We start from the raw sequence: 23,533 nt of genomic DNA on the forward strand, positions 1-23,533 counted from the left end.
ATAATAAACATCATGACAGCCTCCAAATCCCTCTCACTTCAGGTGTCATTTTAGAGGAAATACAAATGGCAGCCTCCACATTCCCCTTATTTAAGTTTTAAAATAATCTTTGTCATAGTTTCCTATTCATGTAACTAATTATCTGTGTGAATAGTATAATGGTATAGTGCTGTATACAAAATATTTGTACCTCAAAAGAAGGTTAAAGCGGACTTGAACTCAGAACTTCATCTCTGCTCTAAAAGATACACAACAGCATAATAACCATTAACCTGCCTGGCGTTCTATTAAGATCGCCAGGCAGGCTGCGGGAGGTTTTTTTTTTAATAAAAAAAAAACTATTTCATGCAGCCAACTGAAAGTTGGCTGCATGAAAGCCCACTAGAGGGCGCTCCGGAGGCGATCTTCCGATCGCCTCCGGCGCCCAGAATAAACAAGGAAGGCCGCAATGAGCGGCCTTCCTTGTTTTGCTTACATCGTCGCCATAGCGACGAGCGGAGTGACGTCATCGACGTCAGCCGACGTCCTGACGTCAGCCGCCTCCGATCCAGCCCTTAGCGCTGGCCGGAACTTTTTGTTCCGGCTACGCTGGGCTCAGGCGGCTAGGGGGGCCCTCTTTCGCCGCTGCTCGCGGCGGATCGCCGCAGAGCGGCGGCGATCAGGCAGCACACGCGGCTGGCAAAGTGCCGGCTGCGTGTGCTGCTTTTTATTTGAGCCAAATCGGCCCAGCAGGGCCTGAGCGGCAGGCTCCGGCGGTACTGGACGAGCTGAGCTCGTCCAGACCGCCCAGCAGGTTAAAGGGGAACTGAAGAGAGAGGTATATGGAGGCTGTCATGTTTATTTCCTTTTAATCAATACCAGTTGCCTGGCAGCCCTGCTGGTCTATTTCTCTGCAGTAGTATCTGATTAAAACCAGAAACAAGCATGCAGCTATTCTTGTCAGATCAGACTTATAAGTCTGAACCACTGAAACACCTGATCTGCTGCATACTTGTTCAGGGGCTATGGCTAATAGTATTAGAGGCAGAGGATCAGCAGGGCTGCCAGGCAACTGGTATTGTCTAAAAGGAAATAAACATGACAGTCTCCATATACCTCTCTCTTCAGTTCCCCTTTAAAGAAAACAATTTCTTCATTACAGCTAATATACTGCAGATGTATATCTACTTCCTGCTTTCATGGAAGCGGGCATATTGTTATCACCCAAGCTAAATTCTGAATACATACAGGGTGCATTTCTCGGTTTTCTTTCTGTCCTGTGCAAAAGTTCGGGTCCACTATAAAATGCACAGCCTAGTTCACGCACCTTGCTTCCCTTGAAACAAAGTTATGAAATAAACGTTAACACGTGCCTTGAGTGAAGCTAACAGAGGTGACCGGAAGGGCCAAGCCGGTGTTCCAACATTTCAGCATAGCCATCACCTGTGTAGCACAACTAGTAGCCCGCATAGGGCGCACATACAGTCGGGACACACGTTACTCACAGCTATCCGGACACGGTGGAGCCCTCTTCCCTGTATGGTATGCACTATAGACGGATAGTACAGGCCGATCAACACACGCGTCTCCTTTCCAGCTTCCCCTCTGCACTGTTTGCCGCGCAGTACCCCCTTCAAGCAGCTGTTCACCACGTGCGACGCTCTATTGACGTCACAATTCTGCGACCACTCGCACTTCAGAGAACGCGATACTGAGAAACCTGTGTGAATTGGAGCATCACGTGACCAGACTATTACCGCAAACGTGATAGGAATGAGGCGCTGTCGCCTAATAATGTGCTCTTGTCGTGTAAAGAAAAGCCCCAGCCTACAGAATACATCACCCTCTCCCGTCAGTCGTGATCTGCTCTGCGTGTCCCTAGACTTCAGCGCCCGTAGATGTGTGTTACAAATAAATAAAGACTGCTAGGCGCACATAGCTGTGTGACCTCAGGTGGCTTCTTGTACATCCCCGGATGTGCGGCCAGGGGGCGCTCTAGTCCTGCGCGCTTCTCCCGCTGCTGTTCAGTCTGAGACTTCCCCAGCAGCAGCACGTGGGACACCGGCAAGACAGAGAGGCTGGTGAGTGTCTGCTTTTCCCCATCTACTCCCGGTGTTGTCACCGGCAGGGATGGAAGTCCCGGGGTTGGCTGTATTCTGTGTATGTAGAGTGAGTGAGGGGCTAATTCCATGTATTGATCTGTGGATGTAACCGGTCACTTGTGAAATGATTCTTCCTAACCGCGAGCTAGTGAGCAGCCATCGTTCTACCCTCATTTCGACCACTAATGCCAGTGAAGTGGATGGCAAGAGCACGTGATGCTGTATCAGTCGGCTGGCAGATCCTCAGCGTAGCACATGCCACAGCTGCTCACCAGTGATGGCTAAAAAAGCTGGCCACTAATGGTCCAATTTCTTTCGTTAAGGTGGCCACTAACTGTCCAATTTCTAGTGAAAAATCCAGGGCTGTGGAGTCGGTCCAAAAATCCACCGACTCCGACTCCTCAGTTTAGGATTCCTCCGACTCCTCTAATTTGCATATTACAATTTTGTTGATTAAAAGTATGTAACATGAAATTCGTCTCTTAACTGCCAACGCTTAGGAATTTTACAAGACAACTGAAGTGAGAAGGATATGTAGACTACTATATTTATTCCCTTTAGACTAAAACTAGTCCTTGGTAAGAGTACTTGTAAAAGGTACAAACCGGAACAAAGAACATCTATCAGGCCCTAGGCAATGTAAGTGTGGGTACATGTAAGAATGATGTGCAGGTACTCTGCAGGGGAATGAGGAGATTGTAAACAGACAACACCTCTGTGTTCAATGTGCACAGCATTCTCAGTGGATTCCCTGTAGCTCTGTGGGGAGTGCATATGTAGAGTATAGTACTACTGTGTAACAAAGTAAACCTGAGACAGATGAAATTAAAGTTTTATACATACCTGGGGCTTCCTCCAGCTGCCTTCAGGATAATCAGTCCCTCGTTGTCCTCCTCCACCACCTGGATCTTCTGCTATGAGTCCAGGTACTTGAGCCAGCCAGGCGTAGTGCGCATGCACACACTCCGCCGCCAGGAGCATACTACACCTGTGCAGCACTATTGCACAGGTGCAGAATGCTCCTGGCTGTGGGAGCGGCATGCGGCCGGACAGCGCTGACTGGCTGAATTACCAGGACTCATAGCAGAAGATCTGGGTGGTGGAGGACAGCGAGGCACTGATTAGCCTGAAGGGGGCTGGAGGAAGCCCCAGGTATGTATAAAACTTTACTTTTCATCCGTCTCAGTTACCCTTTAATTTGTAGTCACCAAACCAAATTTTAATAACACATCAAATTATTTGATTTCATCAGCAAAGGGAGTGCATACATTTGCATAAATCAGCATCAATGCAGAATTATTTCCATCTCGTTGACCATCTCTACTAGTGACACAGCTACACATCAGGCTTTATTCTTACAGCATAGATGTTATTTAGTATATATAAGAGATTCCTGTGTACACATCATATATACAGTCACAATCAGATATGTATATCTGACCTTAAAAATACGGGGACTGCTTTATTGAAGCAGCACAAGTAACTAATTTTGATTGGTTTGTTTTATTTTTGTGGACTAAGCATAGCTATTACTGTATATATACATTATATTTAATGACTATTATCTGAGAAATAGAACATTTTATCATATTTTCTATTTTAATTACAGTTACAAATTCATTAGGAGTCGGAGTCGGTGCATTTTTTTCCGACTCCGACTCCAGGCACCCAAAATTGCCCGACTCTCCGACTCCACAGCCCTGGAAAAATCGTTCGAGTGATCAGAAATTCTGATCGGACGAAAAATCGTTCACTACACCATCAACTAACCAATCTTTGCTTCCTATCTATCACGACCACCAAGAAAATCCAAATTTTAGTTCGACACAAATTCATTCGGGCGACATTTTTTTCACTCGTTCATAATCGATTGTGTCCACCAATGGAGATTATTTACAACCAATCCGATCAGAATTTCTGATCGCTCGAATGATTTTTCGCTAGATATTTATTTATTTATTTATTTGTTGTATTTATAAAGCGCCAACATATTACGCAGCGCTGGACATTAATTTAGGTTACAGACAATATTTAGGGGTGACAAACAGCAATATGACAATACAGGAATACAAGAAAACCAGATCGCACAGTATGAGTACAAGGTAATGCTTAGTCAGTCACTGGATGGGAGCATGGAGTTAGGCAAGTTAGGTTCACTCAAATGCATAGCATGGGTGCACAGTAATAGAGGTGCATGATCAGGTAGGACACAAAAGGAGTGAGGACCCTGCCCAAAGGCTTACAATCTAGAGGGAGAGGTATGGACACGAGAGGTAGGGGACCAGAGTTCGGCTGTGGGTTTAGAGCAATTGTGAGGGGTGGTAGGCAAGAGTGAAAAGGTGAGTTTTGAGGGCCTTCTTGAAGGTGTTGAAGGAGGGGGCTGTCCTAATGGGTGGAGGTAGGGAGTTCCATAGTGTCGGAGCGGCTCTTGAGAAGTCTTGGAGGCGGGCATGGGACTGGGTGATGCGGGGGACGGTCAGGCGAAGTTCATTGGAGGAGCGGAGTGAGCGGCTTGGTGTGTATCTCTGAGTAAGATCAGAAATGTAGGTTGGACAGGTTTTGTGGATGGATTTGTAGGTCAGACACAATATCTTGAATCTGATTCTGGACTGGATAGGAAGCCAGTAGAGGGATTCACGGAGGGGAGCCGCCCTGGTGGAGCGATGGGAGGAGTGGATAATTCTGGCAGCCGCATTCATGATGGACTGCAGTGGGGCTATTCGGGTCTTAGGGAGTCCAGACAGAAGGGCATTGCAGTAGTCGAGGCGGGAAATTATGAGGGCATGGATGAGGAGTTTGGTGGTGGCAGGGGTCAGGAAAGGGCGAATCTTACAGATGTTACGAAGGTGGAAGTTGCAGGACTTTGTGAGGTTTTGGATGTGGGGAGTGAAGGAGAGTGCGGAGTCCAGGGTGACACCCAGACAGCGGGCTTGAGAGGTAGGGTGAATAGTAGTGTGGTTAACAGTGACCTGCACATCTGGGAGGTCCAGGGATGACCGGGGTGGGAAGATCATAAATTCCGTTTTGTCTAGATTTAGTTTTAGGAACCTAGCGGACATCCAGGAGGAGATGGCAGATAGGCAGGAGGAGACCTTGTCCATGGTAGTGGTGGATATGTCAGGGGTGTGGAGATAGATTTGGGTGTCATCTGCATACAGATGATAGTTAAAACCGATGGAGGAGATAACCTTGCCAATGGAGGATGTGTATAGGGAGAACAGTAGGGGGCCAAGGACCGAGACTTGGGGGACTCCCACTGAGAGGTGGTTGGGGGTGGACGAGGACTCATTGAAGGAGGTCGTGAAGGAGCGGTTGGAGAGGTAGGATGAAAGCCAGGTCAGGGCGAGATCGTGAATGCCCATGGATTGGAGGGACTGGAGGAGTAGGGGATGATCTACTGTATCAAAAGCTGCTGAAAGGTCAAGGAGGAGGAGAATGGTGTATTTACCTTCAGCTTTAGCTAAGGCAAGGTCATTGACCACTTTGGTGAGAGCCGTTTCGGTTGAGTGGGCAGGCCGAAATCCAGATTGCAGTGGGTCTAGTAGTGAGTTGGCATTGAGGTACTGGGTCAGGCGTTTGTGAACCAGACGCGCAAGGAGTTTTGAGGCGAAGGGGAGGAGGGAGATCGGGCGGTAGTTGGAGGGTAGCGAGGGGTCGAGGGAGGGTTTCTTGAGCAGAGGCAGTACAGTGGCCTGCTTGAAGTCTGAGGGGAAGGTGCCTGTGGATAGGGAGAGGTTAAACATGGTAGTGAGGACTGGGGCCAGATCCGTGAAGTGAGGCTGAAGTAGATCAGAAGGGATAGGGTCAAGGGGGGAGGTAGTGGTATGGGAAGTCTGCAGTAGGTGGTTGACCTCCTCAGTGGTAGTAGGAGTGAAGGAGGTGAGGGGAGGATAGGGTGGAGAAGGAGTAGGTTGTGAGCAGGTGGGAGGTGAAGATTGGATATTTCCTGACGGATGGAGACTATTTTGTTGGTGAAGTGGGTGGCTAAATCTGTGGCAGAGAGGGAGGAAACAGAAGGTGGGGTGGTGGGTTTAAGCAGGGAGTTGAAGGTGCTAAAAAGACGCCGGGGATTGGAAGCTTGTGCTCCGATGAGCTTGGTAAAGTATTCCTGCTTTGCATGAGCAAGGGCAGTGTGGAACTGCTGCAGGTTAGTCTTGTACTGTAGGAAATCCTGGTTTAGTCGAGTTTTCCGCCATTTTCGTTCAGTGGCGCGTGTTTCCCTCTGGAGGTTGCGAGTATGGGTAGTGCGCCAGGGCTGGGGGTTAGGGGGTCGGTTGCGGCGGAATATTGGTGGAGCAGCTTTCTCTAGGGCTGATGAGAGAATTTGGTGATACTGAGCTGCAGCAAGATTAGGACAGGTTAGGGTGGGGAGAGTGGAGGATAGGCCATGGAGGGAGTCGGCAAGGACGCCAGGGTTGAGCTTGCGTAGGTCTCGCTGCCATCGACCAGGTGGGTGGGCGGGTAGTTTGGAGGTGCCTTCCGTGAGGAGGTTGAAGGCGAGAAGGTAATGGTCTGAGGGTGGAAATGGTGCGATGTCGAGGTCTGCAATGGTGGTGGATTTAGTGAATATAAGGTCAAGAGTGTGACGTGCAGTGTGAGTGGGGGCGTTGGTGTGTTGTACTAGGCCATGTGAGTTGGCTATGGTGAGTAGCCGGGTCGCAACAGAGTTCTTGGGTTCATTGATGGGTATATTGAAATCCCCGAGGATGATGGTGGGGAGGTCAGAGGAGAGGATGTGTGGGAGCCAGGAGGCAAGGTTGTCGAGAAATTGTCGTGTGGAGCCCGGAGGGCGGTATAAGACTGCAACAATGGCTGGGAGGGGATTGTAGAGGCGGATAGTGTGGGCCTCAAATGATGTGAATTGTAGGGAGGAAGGTGGAGTGAGGACACGGAATGTGCAGGATGGGGAGAGGAGCAGACCCACCCCTCCCCTGGTCCTGTTGTCTGGTCTGGGGGTGTGACTGAGGTGAAGCCCCCCGTATGAGAGGGCAGCCTCTGCGGCAGAGTCAGAGGGGGTGAGCCATGTCTCAGTGAGTGCGAGGATGGTGAGGGATTTGGAGAGGAAGAGGTTGTGGACCTCTGTAAGTTTATTGCGGACGGATCTGGCATTCCAGAGACCGCAGGGTAGGGGGAGCATGTGCTTGTGAGTGGGATGGATGGAAATGAGGTTGGGGCGAGGATGGGTGTTGAAGTTATTTGTGGACAGAGAGCTGTGAAGCGGGTCAGCAGGGGATGCTTGTCTGGCAGCAGGCTGTGGCCCAGGGTTAGGCGATATATCACCAGCAGCAAGTAAGAGTAGGAGGGAGAGAGTAAGCAAATGTGAATGGGATTTAAATGTTTGTGAGGTTTTTGAGCTGCTGGAGGGAGAGAGAGATTTCAGGAGAGCTAACAGTTCATGAGAAGCTGAGTAAGGTGAGCAAAGCAGAGCAGATGAAATGAATATGGAGTGAGGTACACTGGGAGGATGCATATTGCAATGCAACTTGTAGATGTTTGCAGACAGGCAGAACATAAGAAAAAGTGCAGTAAACATGGTAAGTGTCAATGATTATCAGCAGGAAATTTCCAACTCCTAAACAGTTTATATGAGTATGAAGTTAGTGCAAGCAAACCTGTGTACATAAAGAGTCTACTTGGTAGTGCAACATATGTCCAGCAGTGGCATTTTGAGCAACAGCATTGGAGGCAGTTGTGGATACAGAGTAGTAGTTTCCAGCAGAGTATTGGACCGTTAGTGGCCAGCTTTAGAGTGATCAGAAATTCTGATCGGATTCGTTGTAAATAATCTCAGTTAATGGGCACAATCGATAATGAACGATTATAAAAACAATCGTCCAATTGAATTTTTGTCGAACCAAAATTTGGATTTTTTTGTTGGTCGTGATAGATAGGAAGCAATGATTGGTTAGTTGAAGGTGTAGTTTTGATCGCTCAAATGAATTTTCACTAGAAATTGGACAGTTAGTGGCCACCTTAAGATATACTCATAGTAATAGAAGCATAGCTCCCAACTGTCCCTCGTTCAGAGGGACAGTCCCTCTTTGGGGGCCCTGTCCCTTTTCCTTCCTCATTTGTCCCTCTTTCAGGACTTTGTCTCTTTTTCTATGTAAATATATCTATTTTCCTACTAAAAAATGTATTTGACTCTAAACTTTATTTCCATCTTTTAAATTGATATACTACTGATTTTAAAATGTTAATATTAACCACTTAAGGACTGCAGTCATAAAACCCCTTAAAGGGAAGGTTCAGGGAGGGGATTAAAAAAATAAAAATAAATTTCCACTTACCTGGGGCTTCCTCCAGCCCGTGGCAGGCAGGAGGTGCCCTCGCCGCCGCTCCGCAGGCTCCCGGTGGTCTCCGGTGCCCGACCTGGCCAGGCCGGCTGCCAGGTCGGGCTCTTCTGCGCTCCATTTCCTGGCACTTCTGCGTCCCACGCCGGCGCGCTGACGTCATCGGACGTCCGCCGGGCTGTACTGCGCATGCGCAGTAGTTCTGCGCATGCGCAGTACAGCCCGGCGGACGTCCGATGACGTCAGCGCGCCGGCGTGGGACGCAGAAGTGCCAGGAAATGGAGCGCAGAAGAGCCCGACCTGGCAGCCGGCCAGGTCGGGTCGGGCACCGGAGACCACCGGGAGCCTGCGGAGCGGCGGCAAGGGCACCTCCTGCCTGCCACGGGCTGGAGGAAGCCCCAGGTAAGTGGAAATTTATTTTTATTTTTTAATCCCCTCCCTGAACCTTCCCTTTAAGGAACAGACACTTTTTTTCCATTCAGACCACTGCAGCTTTAATGGTTTATTGCTCGGTCATGCAACCTACTATCTAAATGAATTTTACCTCCTTTTCTATTGAAATGTAAAGGTAATACATTGAAGAAAGATCTGTGTAGCACCGGTCTGTTTTTGAAAATGTTTTAGTTTTAACAATACTGTAGTGTAATTTCCCTACTTCCATGACTGTAATATTCCTCCTTGATGTCCCCCTTCCATAGGATAGTATGGTCTTGGCAGAGAGTTGAGCATCTGATCTATACACTGACTGTAGTAGAAGCAACTACAAGAGGTTATTTAGGGTCACCATTATTCCTGTGTGTAGATTCCCTTCACTTCCAGTAGTAGAGAGATTACTGGAAAATAGGAAAAATCTCCCCAGAGGGGAGAATCCCACATTAGGAGGTTCTGATTATAGAAAAAAAAATTGTGTTCCAATTGCTGATCTATTCTTGCAGTGTTCTCCCCAGGATCAATCACCCGGGCGGAGCGCCCGGGTAAGATAAGTTACCGCCCGGCTGATGAAATCACCACTAGCCGCACTCTTCACTGACAAGTGCCCGGCTGTCAGGATGTGCTTCTTCCCCTCTGCACACGAGATCTCATGCTTCCCGGTGAGATCCTGCACTGATTGGCTCAGCGCATGGTAAGAGGTGTGACCATTGCGCTAGCTGCCGACTATCACTGCAGAGTGCAGAGGCTCATGACTGTCTGTAAGTGTAAGCTGTGCAGGGATGTGCTGGGCAGAGACTAGAGGCAGGCAGAGCGCAATCATTCACCGGCTGAACATGTTAATTTATGTGCACGAAGTTCAGTGCATAAAGCGGACGGAGCAGTGCGACGGTCTGTGATTCATGGGGAGAAACACGTGCTGGAGTCATAGGGGAGCTGACAGCAGGACGGACCAGTGTGGTGGGCTGTGATTTATAGCAGGAGGATCCTGGGCAGGTCACGGTGAGAGATGGAATGCTGTCTGGAGTCAGCCGCAATGTAAACTGCAGACATAACTGAGAGCCAGTGGCTGTGGAAGCACATTGCTCTCTTGTTCTATATGTGTGCTTGTGACGGGGAAAGTCCTGTGTCTCCAGACTGAAATCCTTCATAAATTAATCTCTCCTGGACTCTGATGGGTCTGTTTGTTCTGCCTATGCAAGCCGTGTGGGTGGGTGTGTATATTTTACTTTCCATTCTCCCACTCCCATAGTCTGATTCCCTTGTCCACCAGCACCTCCCCATCGGCATCACACAGTGCGAGTCACACCCCCCCCCCCCCCCCCCCCTCCATATAACCCAAAGAGAGATGGTTCCCTGTCCATTAGCAGCAGCCAGTCACGTACCCTCAATCCACTAGCAACACAGTGTGAGGCATCTAGTATGAACACCTCACCCACATCAGCTGCACCAAGGGTGAGATCTCCCTCCCCACCTGATAGCTATCAGTGGTATTATCTCTACATCCAGTAGCACTCGGCGCACTCTTCTCCCACACCTAGTATTACCCAGGGTGATCGAAGTACCCCACCTGACACTTTTTGTGAACACACACACACGCACACACACGCGCGTCCCCCGTCCCCTCCCCCCCAGTGTGACCCTCCTCCACTCAATGTGACCTTACTTCCCCACCCGGCTACTTTTTCATGCCACCCGGCTGGAAAAAAATTCTGGGGAGAACACTGTCTTGGATACATTTCAGGTGACTAGTTTAAAATGTAATTGTCTGATTCAGTGCCAGTCGTCTTGGGGATGAGAAGTAATGCTGGGAGCACACGTTAAGTTTTTCCATTAGATAGATGCATTAGATTGATAAATTCGGTCATGTCCGATATTCCTCTCAACCGTTTTACCGCTCGATTTCTCGTAGAAGTGAATGGAAAAAGATAAGGAAAACGAGCAGAAGATAAGAGAATTGAGCGGGAAAAACGATTGAGCAGAGAATCGAACGGGAAAAATGTATTGTGTGTTCTCAGCATAAGGTGGGATCTCTGCAGTGTGCACTCCAATAAAGGTGGCCATACGTCTAGAGAGATTCAATAATTTTATAAAATCAGTGCCGTAAGAAGAATGCTGGATTGATGATTCAACCAATTTTTGCATGGGCAGCCTAACAGTTGGGGGACAGTGGCGGAAGCAGCATCTCTCTGATTAGAGAGAGAGAGAGAGAGATCTGTCTCTTGGTCAATCTGCCCTTACATTGCCCGATGTACAGGCACTTTGAAAGTATGATAGAGATCTAACCTTTCCCAGCACTGTTCAAAATATGAAATAAGTTTTGACTGGAGTTTTACTGTGAGACCCTATTCTGTATTCAGTCTTGTATGTGCCAGAAGGTTGTTAAAGATTATTTGGGTAACTAAGGATGTTCCTTCTACTTTGTAGCGCCTGTGTATGGACTCTTGCCAGCATTCCTATGTACAGTGGTTTGCAAAAGTATTCGGCCCCCTTGAAGTTTTCCACATTTTGTCATATTACTGCCACAAACATGAATCAATTTTATTGGAATTCCACCGTGAAAGACCAATACAAAGTGGTGTACACGTGAGAAGTGGAACAAAAGTCATACATGACTCCAAACATTTAAAAACAAAAGACAAAACTGCACAGTGGGGTGTGCGTAATTATTCAGCCCCCTGAGTCAATACTTGGTAGAACCAACTTTTGCTGCAATTACAGCTGCCAGTCTTTTAGGGTATGTCTCTACCAGCTTTGCACATCTAGAGATGGAAATCCTTGCCCATTCTTCTTTGCAAAACAGCTCCAGCTCAGGGCTCGTTTCCACTATCGTGAATCCGCATGCGTCCAACGCATGCGGATTCGCACATGTAATGCAAGTGGATGGGCCTGTTTCCACTGTAGCGTTGTTGAGGTGCGTTTCTTTTTCAGCAGTGAAAAAAACGCACAAAAGAGCCGCAGAATTCGCCTGCGAGTGGAATGTATGCGAATCGCATGCAATGTATTTAATAGGGAAATCGCATGCGTTTTCCCCATGCTTTTTTTGCCACGAATTCGCATAGGTACCAATGTAAATTCACACAGACAGTGACATGGTTAAAATCGCATATACCCTCACGTATGCAAATTCACGGCAAAAAACGCATGGGTAACCGCATCCGCATGCGATTTCATCAGCGGTGGAATCCAGGCGATTCCGCACCGCAATACTGGAAACGAGCCCTCAGTCAGATTAGATGGACAGCGTTTGTGAACAGCAGTTTTCAGATCTTGCCACAGATTCTCGATTGGATTTAGATCTGGACTTTGACTGGACCATTCTAACACATAGATATGTTTTGTTTTAAACCATTCCATTGTTGCCCTGGCTTTATGTTTAGGGTCGTTGTCCTGCTCGAAGGTGTACCTCCACCCCAGTCTCAAGTCTTTTACAGACTCCAAGAGGTTTTCTTCCAAGATTGCCCTGTATTTGGCTTCATCCATCTTCCCATCAACTCTGACCAGCTTCCCTGTCCCTGCTGAAGAGATGCACCCCCTGAGCATGATGCTGCCACCACCATATTTGACAGTGGGGATGGTGTTCAGAGTGATGTGCAGTGTTAGTTTTCTACCACGCATATCGTTTTGCATTTTGGCCAAAAAGTTCCATTTTGGTCTCATCCGACCAGAGCACCTTCTTCCACATGTTTGCTGTGTCCCCTACATGGCATGTGGCAAACTGCAAACGGGACTTCTTATGCTTTTCTGTTAACAATGGCTTTCTTCTTGTCACTCTTCCATAAGAGCCAACGTTGTGCAGTGCACGACTAATAGTTGTCCTGTGAACAGATTCCCCCACCTGAGCTGTAGATCTCGCAGCTCGTCCAGAGTCCCCATGGAACTCTTCACTGCATTTCTGATCAGCGCTCTCCTTGTTCTGCCTGTGAGTTTAGGTGGACGGCCTTGTCTTGGTAGGTTTACAGTTGTGCCATACCCCTTCCATTTCTGAATGATCGCTTGAACAGTGCTCCATGGGATGTTCAAGGCTTTGGAAATCTTTTTGTAGCCTAAGCCCGCTTTAAATTTCTAAATAACTTTATCCCTGACTTGTCTGGTGTGTTCTTTGGACTTCATGGTGTTGTTGCTCCCAATATTCTCTTAGACAACCTCTGAGGCCGTCACAGAGCAGCTGTATTTGTACTGACATTAGATTACACACAGGTGCACTCTATTTAGTCATTAGCACTCATCAGGCAATGTCTATGGGCAACTGACTGCACTCAGACCAAAGGGGGCTGAATAATTACGCACACCCCACTTTGCAGTTATTTATTTGTAAAAAATGTTTGGAATCATGTATGATTTTTGTTCCACTTCTCACGTGTACACCACTTTGTATTGGTCTTCCACGTGGAATTCCAATAAAATTGATTCATGTTCGTGGCAGTAATAGGACAAAATATGGAAAACTTCAAGGGGGCCGAATACTTTTGCAAACCACTGTATGTGTAAGGACTCTGGAGTCAGCTGGAAAATCTCTGTCCCATAGCATAGTATTTATCTACATTTGCTGCATGCATATTTCTCAACTCATGTTGTGTTCTCTTCTTAGACATCATGAAGTATATCCTAGTAACCGGAGGTGTCATCTCTGGGATTGGGAAGGGAATCATCGCCAGCAGCGTTGGGACAATCCTAAAGTCTAGTAACTTGCATGTCACCTCAATAAAGATTGACCCATATATTAACATTGATGCTGGAACTTTTTCTCCTTATGAACACGGTATGTGCTAGAGGTGTTTAATTACATGTATGTTAAGGTAGAACTCCAGTTTAAAGTGAATCTGTACTCTTAACATTTTTACAGCAAAAAGCATACCATTCTATTCATTATGTTCTCCTGTGCCCCTCTGTGCTGTTTCTGCCACTCTCTGCTGCAAACCTGGCTTGTAATTAACAGTTTTAGGCAGTGTTTACAAACAAACTAACCAGCTTCTGATAGGCTCACATAAGCAGAGTGTGTGAGTCATACAGAGCCTGCAGGGGGCCTGGAGGGGGTGTGTATAGCTTCTACCAATCACAAGCAGCCCTGCACATTTCACACATTCCAGCTTTGGCCCGACTGTGCCGACAGAAGGAAACAGATTAGATCATATAACAGAGATAACACAGCCACTGTGCAATTAGGGAAAGCTGCAGTAAGCCAGAGCACATTAGAACAGGCAAAGGAACTTCTAGGATAGAAGAACTAAGGCTGAAAAGTTTGTTACAGAGTCTCTTTAAAGGACAACTGAAGCGAGAAAGAAGGCTGACATATGTATTTAACCTCCTTAGCGGTAACCCCGTGTGTGACACGGGGTAAGCCGCCGGAGGGTGCCGCTCAGGCCCTGCTGGGCCGATTTACTTAATTTTTTTTTGCTGGACGCAGCTAGCACTTTGCTAGCTGCGCCAGCACCCCGATCGCCGCCGCGCGCCCGATCGCCGCTATCCGGTGCGGCGCGCGGCCCCCCCCCCCCCCAGACCCCGAGCGCTGCCTGGCCAATCAGTGCCAGGCAGCGCCGAGGGGTGGATCGGGTCTCCCAATGACGTCCCGACGTCGCTGACGTCATTCCGCCCCGTCGCCATGGCGACGGGGGAAGCCCTCCAGGAAATCCCGTTCTTTGAACGGGATTTCCTGATCGCCTATCGCCGGAGGCGATCGGCGGGGCTGGGGGCATGCCACTGAGCAGCGGCTATCATGTAGCGAGCCCTCGGCTCGCTACATGATTTTAAAAAAAAAATAATTAAAAAAAAACTGCTGCGCTGCCCCCTGGCGGTATTTTTCATACCGCCAAGGGGGTTAAGCAATACCAGTTTCCTGACAGTCCTGTTGATCCTCTGCCTCTATACTTTTAGCCATAGACCCTGAACAAGCTTCTGCAGAACAGGTTTTTTTTGTTCATACATAACTCCCACTAAAGTCCCTAACATAATGGCCTCAATTTATAAAGCACTACCACATTCAGTAATGCAGAAAACAGCTGACTTTACCGAGCACTTAGGAAAGTGTCAATTCATAAAGGTTGTTACCGCATGAAAAACTGGAATTACAATGACCTGTGCGGTAATCACCTCAACACGTCAGTGAATGTCAGCAAATGTCAATTCATAAAGCCTACAACATTCGTTAATACCCACGATAAGACACCTCTGGTGTAGTCTTAACAATGCAAAGTCTCTGTGAGTCTGTGCAGGGAACCGTGACTCACACAAACAGAAGCAGAGACAGCTGCTGACTGACAGAAGCAGGGAGCCAATAGAAACAACCCCTGTGTCCTGATCGGATTTTGATAGGACCCGGCTTCTCCAGCGGGACAAAACTTATCTAGCCCCAGGCAGGCAGCAGAGAATCCAAACAAAACAGATTTTCCCAGAAACCCTTCAGCAGTGTAACCCATTTAGTTCCTGCTTGAATATGCAAGGACCTAGTTGGTAAAATCACATAATTATGACGTGAGCAGAGGCAGTATAACAAATGTGCATTCTAAAGGGATGTCAGGGATGCCTCCTACTGTTGTAATGCCCTCACTGCTTGTAATTACAGCTTGTAAAAAACGACAAGACAAAGATAACTCCACACTTCTGCTGTTACTGCTTAATGGGCTACAGTAATTTACCAAAAGTCAAAGGCAGCTGTGAAAATCTTTATGAATTAGCACACAAAAATCTAAAATACTGAATGCGGTATTTTACCGAATGCGGTATTTTAACAACCAGAATATTTTATTGCACAGCCTTTTATGAATCAAGGCCAATGGGTCCTTTTCTTTTATATGTTCCAGTATGAACCGAGTGAGGACTGCAGTGTTTTGCAGCCTAATAAAAAAAAAAAACTTTTAAAATCCATTCTAGGATTGCGAAACTATTTATGGCATGCTGCCTGAGGATTACTGGAGGTATCTTAGTAATTCAGGTCCTTTGTGTCACCTTTAATCTGTCATATCAACAAAAAACACGTAATGAGTGGGCCTAGTTAAACAGCCAGTTCACACGTCATCTAATCTTGTAGATGCACCATATTACCGCTTTAGTACATTTGTTTGCTCAAACAAAATGTGTGTTCGCACAATAATAGTGTAGGTACCATATATTTTTCTGCTTCTAGATGGTATTGTGTAGTATGTAAGCATCAGTAAATCATGCATTTTTTTTAAAGATAGTACAGATTTATTTTCCATCTTGCTCACTAATTTGATGCCTGCAAAAATTTCTGTTTGCCAAGGGGAAAACCTAGAAAGTGCCCTGTCTTCTGAAAGCGGTGTCAGTGTATACTTTGCTGCAGCGTTAGATGCAAATGTTTCATGCTGAGAGCTGTTCTTTAAAATCAGGTATAAACGCTGTTTCCTCCTAGTCTTCCTTCTCAGGGAGCAAAATGTTATTTCACCATATACATAAATGGCATTTTAATGCAAACTTAAATTACCACTGTAGATGCTCCAGAGGCTTTTCCCGACTCTCCATGGCCTCTCCGCTGCTGGGACCTCTTTTCTGAAGGCTTTGCTCCCCTCTGTGTACAAGTGTGGCCATACAGTGTACTGATCCTGCCTGCACAGTAGCAGAGAGCTGCTTGTGTATAGAAGAAGAGGCCCTGCACAAACCGTTCCATACTACAGTGCAGTCCGTACTTTGCGGCTGCACCGGTGTACAGAGGGGGACCACATTCACAAGCAATACTCAACATTTATGTAAGATATTTTAAGACGTGTCCTAGCGCAGGAACGGAGGTGTGTTGAAAGATCAGAAAAGCCTCTGGACTATGTAGAAGCTTTCCTCTCTTGAGGTAAGTATTGATTTTTTTTTTAGGAGGGGGGGGGGGGGTGCAAACAGTGACAAATGCAGTATAATAATAATGGCAGTATTTGCATAGCGCCTTTCTCCTGTCGGACTCAAAGCGCTTGCGAGGCAGCCACTAGAGCGCACTCAGTAGGCAGTAGCAGTGTTAAGGAAACTTGCCCAAGAAACTCCTTACTGAAATAGGTGCTGGCTTACTGAACAGGCAGAGCCTAGATTTGAACCCAGGTCTCCTGTGTCAGAGGCAGAGCCCTTAGCCATTACACTATCCAGCCACTGTATACACTCTATGAAATTTCCGTCGCTATGACGGCAGACCTCTGTGAGCCAGTCAGGAGCCACTTTCATTGGCTCCTGACCCTGTGATTAATATGAGCTAATGAGATTGGCTCACAGGGTCAGGAGCCAATGAAATCGGCCCCTGACGGTCTAACGGAGCTTTGCTTTCATAGCGACAGCAGGGCGAGTGGGCTCTAGCAATGGGAGCGGCGCGATCGATGGAAGTGTGCAGTGGGTTAATTGAAATGTGTGCCCTGGCAGAGATAACTGGTCCCCAACAAGGTGTAGATTTCAATTAGCATGATCCGGAAGTGGTCAATGAACTGTTACCCAAAACATTCACAACTGGTCATTTGGAGTGACACAATTCTGTCAACAGCGCTTGTTGTGTAGGAAACCACAACCATTCACAGATGAGGCAAGAGCTGATTTTACCTCTGTGGATTGCCACAAAAACATGCACTGTTGGTGGTTCTTGAAGACAGGGTTGGGAAAACCTGGCTTAAGAGATCCAGATCAAATAGTTGATTATTGAATGCTGAGTACTTATTATTAAAGGGAATCTGAAGTGAAAAAAACTACTGTATATAACTGAAAATAAAAATTTGAGACAATTTTCTTTGCTACTAATGCTCTATTAATTATCCGTACTACACAACCAATTCATTATATCATTTTTTTTTTTCTCTTCAGTGTCACTTTAAAGGAAAACTTAAGCCAAAAAAAAAAAATGACATTTACTCACCCGGGGCATCCCTCAGCCCCCTGAAGCTGGATGGTGCCCTCGCAGCCCCGCTCCGATCATCCTGTCCCCGCCGGCGGCTACTTCCGAGTTCGGCGACAGCCGCCGACAGGCTGGGAACGCGGCTGTTTTTCCGCGTTCCCAGCCGCTATATCACCCCTCTATGCTGCTATAGCGTATATATATACGCTATAGCAGCATAGAGGGGTGATATAGCGGCTGGGAACGCGGAAAAACAGCCGCGTTCCCAGCCTGTCGGCGGCTGTCGCCGAACCCGGAAGTAGCCGCCGGCGGGGACAGGATGATCGGAGCGGGGCTGCGAGGGCACCATCCAGCTTCAGGGGGCTGAGGGATGCCCTGGGTGAGTAAATGTCATTTTTTTTGTTTGGCTTAAGTTTTCCTTTAAGGTACTTTTGCATGTACAGCTGTAAACACATTTGTTTATACCCTTCTATGATAAAAGAAAAAAAAATACAATTGTTTCTGAGTTAACTTAAAACTGGCAAAATTAATTGGTACACATCATTGTAATGTTCCTTGCCTAGAACATTCCACAGAATATTTCCATTAACACAAATGAAAATGGCAAGGGTAAAATTAATGGGATGCATTCCTCAGTTTATGTAGCCAGTACAAATTTTCATTTTTGCACCTGTTCTGTCACTGCCTTGTTTATGCAGGTTAGCATAATCACTAAAGCAAGCAATGTAAGCAAGGTAACATGAGTCTCTGCTCATGTGCAGATACATCAGCTATGTCTGGGTGAGACCGAGCAAAGGAAAAAAAGAGCTAGATGCACGGTTTACATGTTTGCCTACCAATATGATCATTCCTGACTGTTGGTGGTTAATGGTGTACTTAAAGAGACACTGAAGCGAGAAAAAAAATATGATATAGTGAATTGGTTGTGTACTATGAATAATTACTAGAAGATTAGCAGCAAAGAAAATATTCTCATACTTTTATTTTCAGGTATATAGTGTTTTTTCTAACATTGCATCATTCTATAATATGTGCAGATTACACAACACTCAGCATTCAAAATGAGATTTTCAGAGCAGTCTGTGAACTAATGACCTCTCCTCTAGCAGAGAAAAAGTAAACAGTTTACTTACAGTTGAGGTAATAAAACCCAGATAACAGCCCTCTCCAGGACTAACTTATGCTGGGAATACACGGTTCGTTTTTGCCTTCGTTTAAACCTTCGTTTCAATTGTGCCTTTTGTCCTTTTCGATCCCGAAATAATCGGTCATACGGTTAATATCACCACCCACGGTTTCGTTTTTTTTTTCGATTCTGATGGTTTCGTTTTTCCAATGATCGAAGGCTGCAAAGAAACGAAACGAAAATCCCTTTTTACAGGGACGGACTAGCATAAACGAATATATAATCGATCTGAACAGCCATCAAGCCTACCAATGGCTCGATTAGATGGATAAAGAGAGATAATATCAAACATGTTCGATCACTAGTCGTTCGTTTTTGGGGTCTATTAATCGAAACTATAATGAGATTATGACTATTTTCACATACGTTTTCAACACTCGATTCGTTTACCGAACGAATCGAAGGTTTAAACGAAGGCAAAAACGAACCGTGTATTCCCAGCATTAGTCGGAGAGCTTAATGGCTTGTTTGCATAGAGATAACAACTGGAGTTTCTCAACTCTTCCTGTACTGGAAACAATTACACTGATGTATCTGATCTTAATGCTTTATTTCTTAGCTGTACTACACATACAAATCATAATATCAAAAAAAAATTTCCGCTTCAGTGTCTCTTTAATATCTTCTGTATTTGTTCTATGGAAAGGGGTGGATGTGTGGAATGTGCCCAGTTGTGGGCATTGCAATAGCATCAGTCTGAGGTTTTCCACCTTGTCCCCTTGCTAAAGGGGGAAGGGCACAGATGTTAGGGTATATATGTACACATATTAGATTTTTCACCCAAAATGATCAGTTGTTTCAGCAGGACAACCTGAGGTCTGTTTATAGCTTAAAACAAACTGAGGTAGTGCATAAAATAATAGTTTGATACTTTCCTAAGAAGAGGGAATCCTCTGGATCTTCTGTCGGCTTCTCGCTTCCTCCTTGAGACCACCACCGCTGCCCGGACTCTCTGAAAATTCACGGCCGCGCTCCTCTTGGTGGGAAAGCCTGGCCGTTTTGTGCCTAGTGCTTGTGGACAAGCTGCTTTGGCTTGCTGCGCAGGAGTGGCTGTACTCGCACAGGTGTAGTCTTTTCTGTATCGCGTAGAGGCCATCAAGTAGCTGTTAATAATAATCTATCGGTACAAGAAATGACTTGTAAACCTATCCGACCAACCTATCCAGTTATACTTCATGCCATGGCTGTTTGAGCTAGCATTAAATAATCAGGTTGGCTGTGCTCTCCCTAAAGGCCACTCATTGCAATCCTGTGCCATCCTGACTGTCCTCTACATAGAGCTGATAGCGTCTCCTCTGACAAACAATTTGTTTTCAGACATTAATATGAAAGAAACTTGCATCGCAGTCTGGAATCATCCGGTACTAACAAATCTGACACTTGAGGGCAGTTGTTTAAACCATCCCTTATCCCTGGAACTGATCACTCTAAAATTCACTAAACACCAGCCTACAGCTTTAAAATGGAAAGCAGAGAGGGGCCAGGCCTATGACATGGTGTAATGGACACAAATATGGTGACTCAGCCCTTTAAATTTATTTTGGGCAAAATAAGGGGTAAAAAATCCAAGGTACTTCTGAGATGATACAGCACAGCTATCAGGCTACCACATTATGTCCCAGGATGCGATGACCTATGCTTTACAGGGTGTTCAGTGCCTGGATCAGTGGTCCTCAAACTAAGGCCCACGGGCCGAATGCGACCCCCTGAGGCTTTTTTACCAGCCCCCCACACACAAAAGGTTTTACTTATAGATGCGGTCAGCTACATCTTTAAATACTAGTGGTCCACATATAGAATAGCAGTGCTGGCACCACCCATCCACATAGAAGCCAGAAAGCAGTAATTCGCTGGTTACCAATCAAATTCCACATCAGGTGACACTACTGTCCAATTGAACTTCAGGTTGTCACCTGGGTATGCTTCACTGTCAAAGACATCATTTTATGTATACCCCGGCCCCCAAGCAGTCTAAAGTATGTTGACCCGGCCCTCAACCCAAAACGTTTTGGGACCCCTGGCTTGGATCATACTGTCTTATCTGGTGGTCCTGCCCTAAGATCAGACAGTTCTGGGCTAGAGTATAGCAAATTATTTGCATATACTGTAACAAGACAGGAGAAAGCCAAAAGATCAAGAGGTGCTGTTAGGGATAAACTCCCCAGAGTGCTCTAATAAACAGTACATTTTAATGACATACGTCTGCCAAAGAACCACTACTTGGAAAATGGAAACCATAACACTTGACTAAGCTTGCTGCAGACTGCGTTTGAGCTGTTCCTTTAAAAAAAAAAAAAATTACGAGCATTATCACATGACTTGATGGGCAATCTTGAAGAATAATAAACCTGGTCTCCCTTAGTTCAGGAATACTTTTCAGACTGAGTTTTAAGGAAGTTTGTCAAATTTTGATCAGCTGCTCAAATTTAATAGAACTGCCTCTGAAACAGCCTCCTGACTCTCCCGTGAGATAGACGGGTCGAATCAATAATTTCCAACTGGTCTGATTGTTTAGTTTCGTTTTTTTGGATCGTTTTTTTTCAATCACACCTGTTCAAAATTGATCAGAAAAACGATTGAGAATCAGATCGGACGTGCCGGAAACTTGCCCTGTCTGTCTGATGGGAAATTGCATTGTGTGTACCAGGCATTGCACAGAGGGCCTTCAAGGTTCTCTAATTAATCCAATAAAGACTTGATAAGAGCTGTTATGCTGGCTACACACGATGAGATTTCCTGCTCGATTGACTGGTTGATCGATTTATTTCTGACATGTTCGATCGGGTCTCGATCGATACAGTCGATTTACTCATGTTAAGTATGCAAAATCGACGACTGTATCAATCTAAACTCGAACATGTTAGAAATAATCGATCCCGCCGATCGAGCGGGAAATCGCATCGTGTGTAGCCAGCATTACACTGAATCAGTTGCTGTCAACTGTAACACAACTGACAACTGATATGCAGTAAGGGCTGGGACTTATTACAAATTGTAAATGCTTGTGTTTGTAATTTACGACTCACATTTCGTAGAAATTTCAACAACGCCTTGAAGGAATTCTCTCTCTCTCCCCCCCCCCCCTCCCCCGACCCCACCCATGCATTCCTTCGTAGGCAGTCGCTCTTAACAATTTCAAGAAATTGTGAGCGCTTCCATGGAATCGCCGCCATTTGATTTAAGTGACGTAGCTCTTTTGAAGTCGCTGGCATTTCCCCAAATTGCAAAATGCTACTGCAAGCGATCTAGTGGACATGTGGTCTGAAACCCACCATTATTATTTTTTTTTTTTTGCTCTAAAATATTACTTACAGCTTTAAACCTACTGCCTCAAAAACATTTTTGTTGCAGAACAGCATTCAAACAGTTAAACACAGCATTTTGTTCTTCAGTGGAAAGCTACTTCAGTTTGTGATCCGCATCCAAAGAGGTCATATCATTGTTTGTTTACATTACACTCTGTTACATTCCTAGCTGTGCTGAAAATGAGCTTTCTTTCAAGATTTTAATATATCATAATAGCTATGAATAAAATGCAATGGCAGCATTCCGAGCAGATAAACTGTACTTTGGGAACTTGTAATGTGTAAATGGACAATATTACTTGTGCACAAAACAAATTTGGTGACTGCATGGGTAATAAAAAGTAGGAAACACATTTTTATTGAATGTTCTATCAGAATTTTATTCCACTTTAACTACTTTAGGACTGAGGTGATTGAAATTTATGCCCTGTTTTGGTGGTTACCTGGCTGGCAGGGCGTAGATTTCAATCAGCCGCCGATACGCGCATCCGCCGTTTTCGTCGCTCCCGACGATCTCGCGGCTTAATCCCCGCTGTCTCTTGCCGCAGCTCACTGGCTCTGCCAATGAAAGTGGCTCCTGACCGGCTCACAGGAACTCTGCCATCATAGAGACAGCAGAGTGGGTGGCCCAGGTGCGTACGAGAGGAATCGGCGACAGGATACAGCTGGTATATGGCTGATCCTGCTTCTGCACAAGTTCCCGGCCGTGTTAAATACTTTTCCCCCTCCAGGCCACTGTGGATGGTGGGAAATGAAATAATTTGCTGGAAGCCGAATTATTGTGTTTTAAAAGTAACTTCAGCTCCGTCTTCTGACGCCGCCGAAGTTACTCCCTGTGCCTGCTATAGCCGTAATTCCTATTACGGCCTATGGTGGCGCCGGCTGCGCCCAAGTCTCCAGCGCTGGATTCACTGTGTTCGGGCCTGGGTTCCCGACGTGCAGCGGTGACGACGATTGCGGCGGCTATTTGTCGCTGTTCCGCCGTCTCTAGTCCTTAAGGGGGCAGAGACCGCTGGTACTTAACCACTTGAGGACCGTAGGCTTCACCCCCCTTAAGGACCAGACCCTTTTTTTCCATTCAGACCACTGCAGCTTTCACGGTTTATTGCTCGCTCATACAACCTACCACCTAAATGAATTTTGGCTCCTTTTCTTGTCACTAATAAAGCTTTCTTTTGGTGCTATTTGATTGCTGCTGCGATTTTTACTTTTTATAATATTCATCAAAAAAGACATGAATTTTGTCAAAAAATGATTTTTTTTTAACTTTTCTGTGCTGACATTTTTCAAATAAAGTAAAAATTCTGTATACATGCAGCACGAAAAATGTGGACAAACATGTTTTTTAACCACTTGCCGACCGCACACTCATAACGTGCGTCGGCAAAGTGGCAGCTGCAGGACCAGCGACGCTGCTGCAGCCTAAT

At 46.1% G+C, this 23,533-nt stretch overlaps 2 protein-coding genes across 3 annotated transcripts in view; one reads left to right on the forward strand and one right to left on the reverse strand.

Annotated features, from left to right (window-relative positions):
* Positions 1 to 19,872, reverse strand: part of RCC1 (regulator of chromosome condensation 1) — a 78,632-nt gene extending 58,760 nt beyond the window's left edge. Inside the window, exon 1 of one of the 2 annotated variants that reach the window (XM_068269284.1) lies at positions 19,677 to 19,872. The gene's annotated coding sequence lies outside the window, so the exon portion shown is untranslated. Of the gene's footprint in view, positions 1 to 1,484; positions 1,943 to 19,676 lie in introns of those variants that run through there. The other variant, XM_068269283.1, reaches the window with a different exon arrangement.
* The window catches only part of CTPS1 (CTP synthase 1), an 82,514-nt gene continuing 60,676 nt past the window's right edge, over positions 1,696 to 23,533 (forward strand). Inside the window, exons 1-2 of the mRNA XM_068269282.1 lie at positions 1,696 to 2,060; positions 13,395 to 13,565. Of these exons, the coding sequence (XP_068125383.1) occupies positions 13,400 to 13,565 (166 nt within the window). The 5' untranslated portion in view covers positions 1,696 to 2,060; positions 13,395 to 13,399. The remainder of the gene's footprint in view (positions 2,061 to 13,394; positions 13,566 to 23,533) is intronic.

Source organism: Hyperolius riggenbachi, chromosome 2 (assembly GCF_040937935.1).
Source record: "Hyperolius riggenbachi isolate aHypRig1 chromosome 2, aHypRig1.pri, whole genome shotgun sequence".
NCBI lineage: Eukaryota > Metazoa > Chordata > Amphibia > Anura > Hyperoliidae > Hyperolius > Hyperolius riggenbachi.